The following is a 12,051-nucleotide window of genomic DNA, read 5'->3' as shown; positions in this document are numbered from 1 at the left end:
ACTACCATCCATTTTAAGCAACATTTTTTGTTTGTGTTTTATAAATTCCCCTTTTGGAGAATTGGTAAAACTTGATAAATTCTTAATGTATGTTTATATGAATTAATAAATTTTATTAGTTCCCTTTTGTAATAAATACAGTAAGTTAGTACCTGTTATTGCCAGGTACCTTTCTGGGTTCTAGGGAAAAGAAGAACATACCTGCTAACAAGGAGCTTCCTCTCCATTGGGCGAGACTGAACAGTAGACAGATACATAATGTGAGGTCACGATAAGTGTTTGTGGAAAGATAAAGGGATAGATGGTTCTGTTAGGAGTGATAGTTGTGGAAGGCGTATTGCAAGTGGTGATACATGCCGGTGAACTGAGGGAGTGAGCCATGCAGAATCAGAGGGGTGGGGCTTCCTGACAGCAGCATCTGTAAGGTCCAAGAGCAGGGCTGAGCTTGAGTATCAAGGAGCAGCGAATTTTAACGAATTAAATTATTTAGAGATAACCTCTAAATCAGCAGTTCTCAAACTTTTTTGTCTTGGGACACCTTTGCATTCTTAAAAGTTATTAAAGACCCAAATAGCTTTTGTTTATGTAGGTCATATAAATTGCTACCTACTGTTTTAGAAATTAAAGCAATACTTTAAAAATATTTATTAATTTTTTTAAAAATAAGAGACCCGTTACACTAATCTAAATAACATTTTTATGGAAAATAACTTTTTAGGAAAAATTAGTGACAAAAGTGGCAGTTTTACATTTTGCAAATCTCTTTTCTGTCTGCCTTAATAGAAGATAGCTGGATTATTTTGACCTGCTTCTGCTTTCAGTCTGTTGTAGTATTGCATGCCACGTACTCTGAAAACAACTGCTGTACACTTGTGAGAGAATGAGTGTGGAAGGCAAATAACATTTTAATATTGTGAGAATAGTTTTGACCTTATATTCCCCTGGAAAGCATCCCAAGGTCACCAGCCTCACCAGGGGAACCTGGGCCACATTTTGAGAACTGCCTGCAATTTCAAATCCTCCCCCACCCCATCCTTTCCTCCCACTCTGGTCCTAGAGGTGACCACTGCACTACAGTTTGTGTCTCACTCTTATGAATGCTTGTACACTTTGCCCAATATGTGTATCCGGAAATGATACGTCCGTTTATTTTACATATTTTAAGACTTCACATAAATGTCAGACTGTATACATCCTTTTGCAATATGATTTTTTCATTCAGCATTAGGGTTTTGAAATTATACAGTTTGGTCCATGCAGACTTACTTTTCATTCATTAAAATCCACCCTTTGAACATATTGAGTTTGTTTTGTTGTTTCTCTACAATTGGACATTTAGGTTGTTTCTAATTTATTGCTGTTGAAAACAGTGCTGGGGACACCTGGATGGCTCGGTTGGTTGGCGTCTGACTCTTGATTTCGGCTCAGGTCATGATCTTGGGGTCATGGAATTGAGTCCTGTGTCACGCTCCTCACTGGGTGTGGAGCCTGCTTGGGATTCTCTCTCTCTTCTCCTCTCCCCCACCCCCACTTGTGTGCTCTCTCTCTCAAAAAAAGAAAAAAGTACTGTGGTGAACTTCTTTGAATATGTCACTGAGCAGGGAACCTGCTTGTACTCTCTTGCTCTCTCTCAAATAAATAAAGAGAATCTTTAAAAAAAAACGGAAAACAAAAACTGAAATTAATTGCTGATCATAGAATGTGTGCATCTTCAACTTCACTAGTTTTGCCGAATTGCTTTCTGAAATAATTAAACGAATTTTTATGCCAGAAAACAGTGTATAAGAATTCTAGTTTTCCCTGGGGCGCCTGGGTGGCACAGCGGTTAAGCGTCTGCCTTCGGATCAGGGCGTGATCCCGGCATTATGGGATCGAGCCCCACATCAGGCTCCTCTGCTATGAGCCTGCTTCTTCCTCTCCCACTCCCCGTGCTTGTGTTCTCTCTCTCGCTGGCTGTCTCTATCTCTGTCAAATAAATAAATAAAATCTTTAAAAAAAAAAAAAAAGAATTCTAGTTTTCCCAGACTTTGTTTGGACTTTGTCATTATCAGACTTCAGAAATTTTGACAATCTGATGTGTGTGAAATAGTGTCTATGTCTAATTTGCATTTTTTCCTTTTCTATTTAACAGTCCTCCTTTAGCACTTTTATTAGCCATTTAGGTTTAATTACAGTTCAACCTACATTGTTTGAGGATACCATATTTGCAAATCTCGCTAACTTGCTAAAATGTGTTTGTAACCCTCAAATCAATGTTTGCTCCACTGGCTTAATTTGCAGACATGTGCAGAGCAGCAAAAAAATTTGAGTCACCCAGCTTTGAACAAGGCAGTTCTGTAAACAGCTCCATTAGATGCCAGGTTCTTCACACATTTCTGTCCTTTTTATGGTGATTTCATAGTTTCAAATGGCCTCCATGTGTGATGATGTGCTGTCTAGTTAGTATTCCTCAGCACAAGAAGGCTGTAGCTTGCCTTTCAGAGAGAATATGTGTGTTAGATAAGCTTCACTCGGGCCTGAGTTTGCTAATGAATCAGCAGTGTACGTTACATAAGGCATCTAAATAAAATACATAATGTAAAGTTATATAGGGATCAGTTGATGAAAATGGTGTCACCAGAGGCTGGCAGGAACCTAACCCTGTATTTTACCCTAGGAGCAGTGTTTCCATATTGTCTCAGTGTCCACCAAGCTTTAAAGAACAGAACTATCATGAATACTGAGAATTGACTGTGTATATAACAAAGTTCTTTTATGATAGTCTGTAAATGTTATTACACTGGTTTTTTTAAAGATTTTAGTTATTTTATCTTAGAGAGGGAGAGAGTGAGAGCGTGGGAAGGAACAAAGGAAGAGGGAAAGAATTTCAAGCAGACTTCTAACTGAGCACGGAGCCCAATGCAGGGCTTGATCCCACAACGCTGAGATCATGACCTGAACCGAAACCAAGAGTCAGATGCTTAACCAAGCCACCCAGACACCCTTGTTATTCCACTGTTTTAAAATTCCAGTGTTACAGATACGAAATGTGATCCTGAAAAAAAAAAAAAGGAAAGAAATGTGATCCTGATCTGATTCTTTTTTTTCCTTAGTAAGTGATTTGGCACTTTTTCTGGAAGATTGTAAAGTTTTCTTTTCTTTTCTTTTTTTCTTTCTTTTCTTTTTTTTTTTTTTTTTTTGAGTTTAAGGGTTTTACCAGAATGTATATGTGTGACTTTCAGCTAATCCTATGAGGAACTCAGTCATTAAAGCCTCAGGTCTTCCAATCAGTAATTATTCTTTATTATTTTTTATGTAATTATTGCTTTGCCTTCATCTGTTTTTTTTTTCAAGCCCCTCATATACTAAGTCTTCTAGATCTCTTCTCCATAGTCTTCATATTTATCTCTTTTATTTATATTTACATATATTTATCTCTTTTTTATTATTTTTGCCATGATATGAAAAACTTCTTCCTCTTGACCTTCAAGGCAATAATGTCATTCTTTTATTGAATTTTTAAATTTGAAAATCCTAATTTTTGGATCCAGAAAGTCTTTTTTTTTAAGAGCTTTATTTTAATCACCTTAAGTAATTTTTTTTACTTTGGAGTTAAAGATATAACAGACCTTCCAGCACCTTCCTCTTGCCACCACCTATTCCAGGCGTTCTGCCTTTTCTTTTCTCCTGGCTGTTGCGTGCACTATCATTTTCTGTTGCATGATTATGGCTGTGTTTATCTTTCAGGCTCTGGTCAGATTGTTCAGTTATGGCAAACACTGAGGAGTAGTACGTTGTCTGCTCCTGTCAGTGAGCCAGGGGAAAGTCGTTGCTTTTTCCCATCTTCTTAGGTGCAAAGGACTACTGACCTCCCACCTCAGGTTTAGAAAAATACAGTCTTCCCATCTCTTCAGCCCTGGTAGTGCCTCCAGGACTAGGCAGGTGGCAGATCCTCCCAGACTGTGCTCAGGAGGGCTTTAGTCAAGAAGTGATGCTATTAACTGAGATAAGGGACACCACAAGGAAACCACTTCATGAGGATAGGTGAAATATATAGGTGATGATTTTCAGTGGCTGGAAATGTGGGTACATCTTGAAAAAATTAGGATTCTGTATAGTATTTCCTTTGTAATTACTATTATGAGCACAGTCTGTGAGGATGTCAGTTGTAGAAAAACTTTTTTGCAATCAGGTCATGAAAAACTGGCACTTTGGAATTTTTCTTCTCTTGTTAATTTGATCTTGTTGGATCCAACTTGTCCAAATGTAGAACTGAAAGAACTGGAAATAGTGTACATTTATGTGAATAACAGATAAATGAAATATTTATATATAAGTGAAATATTTCTTAATCTAATGCTAGTTTTTAATTTAGTAATGTATTTGATTCCATTTTCTCTTTTTCCCCACCTTCTTTGTTGGTAGCACCTATAGTAATAACTGCTGCTTTTTGTAGGCCAAATAGTTGATTTTAATGAGTATTATCTTACAGGTGCTGCCTATATAATAATCACCAGGCTAAGGACTGTATTGACTCCTTTGTTACTCACTGTGTCCGGGTAAGAACTACAGTTTGGATTGTTGTGGGGTATAATTCCTTCAGTAGCATTAATTTGTGTTATTTTTTTCATCTAACATCTCTTATTCATTTTCATTGAATAAATAAAAAATTTCTCCTCTTACACTCAAGTAGGTAGCTAGCTTTCTAACCTGAAGTCTTCCTGGCGGGTTGTTAGATACTGAGGCGCCTTTGATGTCTTCACTATAACTACCCCAGGGACCACAGAAACTGGATAAGTTGTACCCATTTTTTGTAAATGGGCACAAAAACTATTTTTGACCTTATAAACAGGAATGTTTATAATAGTTCCAGATACCTTCTCTTTGTACTACTTTAATAAACAGGATTATAGTAAAATTAAAATTATTAATGTAGATAAGATCACAGATTTTTTTCAAATCCCAGGTAATTAGGAAAAAATACAAATCTTGTCATTGATTAAATTAATCGTATGTTATTTAATTATATAAACATTTCTCTTGGAGAACTGAAGCAGTCAGGTTTGGGGGCTTAATTCCAGTTACTAATATATATATATAATTTGCATATATATACTAATATACTATATATAGGAAGGCAGCATGGTATGGTGAAAGGAGGAGAACTAAAAGGTCAGATTTCATTTTTATCATTAACATTTTATCATTATCATGCAGATCACTTTACTTTTCTATACACTTCCCAGTCTTTAGAAAGTGAGGTGTTAATGGTGCCCCTGTACTTCTTAGAAGCTAGTTCTTGATCAAATGAGATAATATCTGTCAAACTGTACGTATTTAAAATTATACCTTCTAATTCATATTTCTTAAATCACAGCATCGTACCATTCATGTGTGTTGTCTGATTAGTGAAGTATTACAATAGTTTATGATGTAAAATAGAAATAGAAGAACCTAGGGTTTCTAGAGAACAACTGACTTTTGAACAACACAGGTTTGAACTGTACAGGTCCACTTATACACACATTTTCTTCAATATAGTACAGTACTGTAAATGTATTTTGTCTTTCTTATGATTTTCTTAATAACATTTTCTTTTCTCCAGCTTACTTTATTATAAGAATACAGTATATAATACATATACAAAATAGGAGTTAACCGGCTATGTATGTTCTCAGTAAGGCTTCCAGTCAACAGTAGGCTATTAGTAGTTAAGTTTTTGGAGAGTCAAAATACATGGACTTTGATTATATGGGGTATAAGTGCCCCTAACCCTTGTGTTACTCAGGGGTCAACTGTATTAGCCATTATTCAAACCTTATAATAGTTCTGGTGTGTTTAAAGCAGCACAGAAATGTCACCCTTGAACATTGGCTTATAGCTTGAAATAAGCAGAAAAGAAACTATTCTCTTGTAATTGTGGGAAGATATCTAAAGATCAAAGTAAGATATTTTTGCCATATGAAAACAAGTTTCATTAACAGCCACTTTCTTCTGGCTATTGATAAATTCTCATGTTGAGTTTCCTTTAAAAAGAAATACCTATGTAAGAAATACGCATAGTCCTGGTTCTTACATCCACAGTATTTTTCCCCTTAAACTAGATTTTGAACACTTGGAATGTTAATATTCTTTAGTGTCAAGTATTTTTACGTTGACAGTTAACAAACTATGTGTATTACAGCCCTTCTGTAGTCTTATTCAGATTCATGGACATAATAGGGCTCGACAGAGAGATAAGCTCGGTCATATTCTTGAGGAATTTGCTACCTTGCAGGATGAGGTAAGAGCCAACAAGTTGCCCTCCCTTCTAAAATTAAGATAGTCATGTACCTTGATCAGATTTTTAAAAATAATTCTTTGTAATGATATTTTGACTATTTAATTTTTCAATATGATACATTTATTTATATGTAACAATTTTTTTTATCAAAGAAAGGGTTTACAAAAAGAATAATCCAGATTGAGAAACATCTTAAATTATTTGATAATCAGAATAAATTATAAAATATATGTAGAACAAGTTCTGTATGTTACAACAAGTTCACATTCTAATAAAAATTTTAATTTGTAAGCAGCAGTATTAATTGACAATATAACTAAAGACCTGGAGTCAATATTTTGTATTTTTGTTCAATAAAAATGTCGTTTAGTTTAAGGAGTGTTTACATAAACGTTATCCACCATGAAATGAAAAGTTTAAACCTAACCAAAAATGTTTTGAAAATATGAGTTCTTCATGTGACAAGTTTTACATTTTCTGCTTAAATGCTATTTTAGCTGTTGTGTTTTTTTTAATTCTCTTATTACCTTGAAAAGAAAATTAATGTTATGACATTTTATTCTGATAGGCAGAGAAGGTTGATGCAGCCCTTCACACTATGCTGTTGAAACAGGAACCCCAAAGGCAACATTTGGCCTGTTTAGGTACCTGGGTCCTTTATCATAACCTTCGAATTATGATCCAGTATCTTCTGAGTGGCTTTGAGTTGGAGCTCTACAGCATGCATGAGTACTACTACATATATTGGTAAGAGAACAACATGAGTTAAAGTTGGTGGTGGGTAGAGTAGATAAGATCTGAGAGAGCATCTGTAGAACACAATATAATTTCAGGGTACTTTTTCATTTAGTGTACTTTAACTTTAGTTATGGGACAATTGAAGAATATCTTAAAATTTAGAGACAGACAGTCTTGAACATCTTTAAGTGCTATAACATCATACAAATATGTTTTTTCCAGCCATTGAATATTTATTTAAAAATTATTAAATGGAATGTACTCCAAAGTAGATGGATTAATTGAAGAGCTTTTGCCTGTTTCTAGAGAGAAAAATTAACACACGTTTAGTCGTGACTTCAGTGACGCTAGGTGCTAGCTGTGGAATATACTTAACTGAATTAAAGTTCAAAATCTGAACCAGATCTTTCCTCTGAGAAGAAATCGTGGCTAAGATTATCATTGGGAGCATCACTCTTGGAAACTGCCACCCTGGGGATTTATCTCAGGAGCTTGGAAGGAGCTGATAAGAGATCCTTTATCCTCAGCCAGTAGTTCTTCTATTTCACTTGAATATGGGATGAAGAAACCTAGTAAGAGGATGCTTGGAAGTACTTCAGGCGTGGGCAAGCTGCCATGGAAACAAAATAAAATCACAGTCAATGGATCCTTTTCTTAGTCTCGCCAAGGACGGTGGTATTTTGTTAAGAATAACCAGTGTTGCTCATGACAAGCAGCTAAGTTTAGTATATAAGATCTTAATGTGGTTCATCTTTTGAACTCATATTTGGATTATTTAACATAGTAAATTAAGATACTGTATATTCCTTGAGTCGCTGCAAAGAAGGAAGGTAATTCTCTCCCACACTGACGTGGTTTTTTTATCATGGCTGCTAGGGCTCCTAACATATAACTCTTTTGGCTAGGAACTTGAATTTGAACATGAACTGAAGTAATATGAGGATAATATTATTTGGTATACTCTCCAGTATTTATGTAGGTAACAACTCTTACCAACAGATGTCGATATAGCTGTTTGGCGTAAGTTTTCTTATTAATTCATAGTAAACAGTATTCAGACCAGACATTTTGTAGGGGAACATGCTCAGGTTCTTTCTCTGAGATTTGAGGCAGCTAATGGGAAGCTTTTGTGCCCTTGATTCCTCAAAGTAAAATATTTATGTTTTTTGGCACAAAGAATTGGGCTCTTAATTCAGCAAATGAATGATAATCACATAAACACTCCATTAGAAATGTACCTACATATTTGAGCAGATTAATTTCTTTTGCATGAAAGAAATTTTAGTTTTTGCCTGTAAATACTCTTGTGGTCTACTTTCATGTGAATTTTAACTGCTTTTCAATTTCAAAATTATAGATTGGGCTCTAGCGTTTTCACAAGATAAGCTTGTTGTTATTGTTCATGAATATAACCATTCCGAAAGCATGTGGGCCCTTTAAAAATGAACAGCAGAAAACACTGATTCTCAAACTTTAGAGTGCATCATGGTCACTTGCTAGGCTTGGTCCCTTGAGTTCCTGGTTTATAGGTCTGGGGTAGGACCCAGTCATTTGCATTTCTAACTAGTTCTGGTGATATTGCTGCTGGTCCAGAGATCACAGTTGGAGAACCACTGGTCTAGAATATCTGTGCTCTGGCTCTCCTTAGATACAATTATGTATTAATTTTGATAATGCATTTAATAAAAGCTCACCAAGGTATCTGGTATTTGACAAGAAAAGCCTGACTTGTGCCAACTATATCCTTCACTCATCTATCGTTGGGTTCGATATTTAGAAGGTAGAAGGCAGCATTAATACCATGCAGAAATCCTCTCCCTGAGTTAAGATATAGACCCTCAGATTTCATAGTGTGATAGGGGGAAAATTCATTTGTACCCTGTAAAAGGATATTCTAACTGCTTTTCTTAAATTGTCAGGAATTATTTTATCTTCATATGAAACAATGTGCTTTTTTTTAATGAAATAAAAATATATTCCCAGTTTGCCTTAGTTGCCCGGAAACATGGTGCTCAGTTTAGCTCTAAAACACAGCACCTAAGCCATTCCAGGCATTTTGGAGGTTTTTTGGTTTTTTTTGCCAATACAGTTTTGATTTATTGACTGGGGGGCTTTTGTTTTGCTGTAACAAAAAGGAACGATGCTTATCCTCAGGTGTATCTTTTGACTACTTATTGTTTTGCTTTAAATTTTCTTTCTTTCTTTTTTTTGGTGGGGGGAGGGTAAGTGTTTTAATATTGTAACCTGCCTTAACTTTTTGGAGAATTTTGGAAATAGGCATTATGTGCTTATCCTTGATCATAATAAAATTTCTTCTAAATCTTTGATTTTAGCTTAATGTAGTAGTGGTCCTTAATTTTATTTATTATGGGTTATATTATAAAGTATATTCATATCCTAGATTTGAACCACTTTCTCTGGGCATAAGAGAATGTAATATTGGTTAAGCTTCTGAAAAGTTAGTATTGAGTGAAATAATCTGTTTCACGTTTCATTTATTGAATAAACTCAAGTAAATTATAAGCCTGAATGTTCTTAATTTTTTAGAATGCTTTGGTATAATGCCTGTAATTTTACTTTTTTTTTTTTCTGTATTTGCTTTCTCTTGCAGTTAACAGTAAAATAAAATGTTTTCTTAACAGGCTGAGGTGACGTGTGTGCTGAAATCATTAAAAAAATAGTTTAATGTGCATTCATTTGATTTACATATATAAATATAATTATCAAGACATCTTTTGAAAAGTTGTAAAATGCTTATCATTGTAGGAAATTAAGCATTTTTCAGCATTGTCCAGTAATATAAGGCTATGAAAAAGGAAAAGTTAATCGTTTATAATGCTCATTTCTTATAAGATCTAATCAGTTATCTAATTGAATAATCTGGCTTTTTTTTTAACTTTTAAAGCAGTATTAAAAATATCTCTTTATTAGTACCAATACCTGTGGTGATAAAGCTGTCTCATGTAGACATCTTCCGTTAACTAACATTTGGTACCCTTGAAGGTATCTGTCAGAATTCCTTTATGCGTGGTTGATGTCGACATTAAGTCGTGCTGATGGCTCTCAGATGGCAGAGGAAAGGATCATGGAAGAGCAGCAGAAAGGCCGGAGCAGTAAAAAAACAAAAAAAAAGAAGAAAGGTACTATGGATTATTTTTAAATTTAAGAAGTAACTAATAATGGAGTGCACTTTAATTTTTACAAATAGATGGAGAGCTGCCTGTGCCTTATTACGGGTGAACTAATCTTACATCTCAGTTCTTGCCCATCTTCTCTTCAGAAAGTATAAGGTAGACACGGAGTCCCAGTGTTAGTGACGCAAGCCTCTTTGGTGCTGTCGCTTGCTTTTCTTTTACTTCCTTGCTATTCTGTGGGTTAGAGGACCTTAGGACAAGAGGAAGTAGCCACATAGAGTGTGCAAGCAGGATAAGTCAAGGAACAAGGCAGCAGGAAACCCTTGATTTTCGACAGAAGGCTGACCACTTGGAGGGAGTCGATCTGGAGCTGTGCTGTTACAGTGGCACAGAAAGATGATCACAGAGGGCCCTGGTGCAACACCCAAAGCCCGGGAGGAGAAAGAAATGTTTCAAAGGCACTGCTCTCTTGATCACTAGTGGAAGGGTACATATATTGCTACAGATGTTACAAAATGTTACTGTGTATTTCATTAGGATTTCACCAGTTTGGATGGGTTTTTATATGCATGGGTTTCCTGTTTCAGAAATTAAGTCTGTATGGTGAATTCAAAAGAAGTTAAAATTACTTCATACCAGAATTTTATGGTATTACTTCTTTAGCGAACATGACTTTTTAAAAAGCCTTTCAGTTATATTTTATTATTTGTAGATTTGGGCCATAAAGTAAAATTTAACCTGTAAGAACAGGCTTTGAATTTTTAATTTAAGTAAACAAGGTGGAAGATTTATTTAAAATTAAATTTTCTCCCACAGTAATGCAAGAGGAGGGGGAAAAGAGTGTGGGTGATTTTCTTTTTAATTACAGTTCGCCCCTTGAGCCGAGAGATCACAATGAGCCAGGCATATCAGAACATGTGTGCTGGAATGTTTAAAGTAAGTTGTCACAAATGAAGTTCTTTTTGCTTCTTACTTTTTAACCACATTGCTGTTACATAGCTTAATTAAAATGGACTCTTTCCTGTGATTCTTTCCAGATTCTAATTTTGCCTTTGTGTTTACTAACCGTCTGCTTAAAGATTACCTTTTCTCCAAGTCTAGTTTTCATTAATTTGTTTAGCAAGTATTTGTAGACAAGTATTAATTTAACACCCTTGCCATGTGTCAGATAACTTCTGCGAAGTACATTTAAGGATGCCAGGTCTAATCAGATGTGATCCTTGTCTCAGGTGTCTAGGTAATGACAGGTCAGGTGACATGTGTGACACAAGTAATGAGAGAAGGCAGAGTTTATTTCTGATTCATGATCAGAAAAGTTTTCTTGGAAGAGATGGGGTCTGTTTGTATTTCTTTAGGAGCATATTAGGAAGGGGGTAGGCTCCACAATGAATGGCTTAGGCAAAAGCAAGCATTTTCAGGAGGTAGCAAGTGCTAAGTTGTCCTGGGCAATTCAAGAAATTATTTGAGGCAACCTACATTAAAATATATAAAACAGAACATGGACTTGTGTTTGAGAAGCAGGACCTATGCTTTTCTTATTACATATGACTTTTCTGCTTTAGAAGCTTTTACTTGAAGGTTTCGAAGCAACTCTAAAAGCATGTGTTATAGCAGAATAATGTGCATGTGGTACAATTTCACTGGGCAAAGTAGTAATGGATTAAACACCGAACTTGAAAATTTTTTATATAAATATGGCACATAACATAAAAGAATATGAAGGGGCGCCTGGGTGGCTTAGTCGTTAAGTGTCTGCCTTCAGCTCAGGGCGTGATCCCAGCGTTCTGGGATCGAGCCCCGCATCAGGCCCCTCGGCTGGGAGCCTGCTTCTTCCTCTCCCACTCCCCCTGCTTGTGTTCCCTCTCTTTCTGGCTGTCTCTCTCTGTCAAATAGATAAATTATATATATATATATATA

General features: G+C 35.5%; 1 protein-coding gene across 6 annotated transcripts in view; it reads left to right on the top strand.

Moving 5' to 3' along the window:
• The window catches only part of NAA35 (N-alpha-acetyltransferase 35, NatC auxiliary subunit), a 95,212-nt gene that overhangs the window by 78,387 nt on the left and 4,774 nt on the right, over positions 1–12,051 (top strand). For all 6 annotated transcript variants that reach the window (XM_040620184.1, XM_040620180.1, XM_040620183.1 and 3 more), the window contains 5 exons: positions 4,472–4,538; positions 6,164–6,262; positions 6,831–7,009; positions 10,004–10,140; positions 11,003–11,070. In XM_040620184.1, coding sequence (XP_040476118.1) covers positions 4,472–4,538; positions 6,164–6,262; positions 6,831–7,009; positions 10,004–10,140; positions 11,003–11,070 — 550 coding nt within the window. The remainder of the gene's footprint in view (positions 1–4,471; positions 4,539–6,163; positions 6,263–6,830; positions 7,010–10,003; positions 10,141–11,002; positions 11,071–12,051) is intronic.

Source organism: Ursus maritimus, unplaced genomic scaffold, assembly GCF_017311325.1.
Source record: "Ursus maritimus isolate PB19 unplaced genomic scaffold, ASM1731132v1 scaffold_34, whole genome shotgun sequence".
Lineage (NCBI taxonomy): Eukaryota > Metazoa > Chordata > Mammalia > Carnivora > Ursidae > Ursus > Ursus maritimus.
This window is presented reverse-complemented; position numbering and strand designations above follow the sequence as displayed.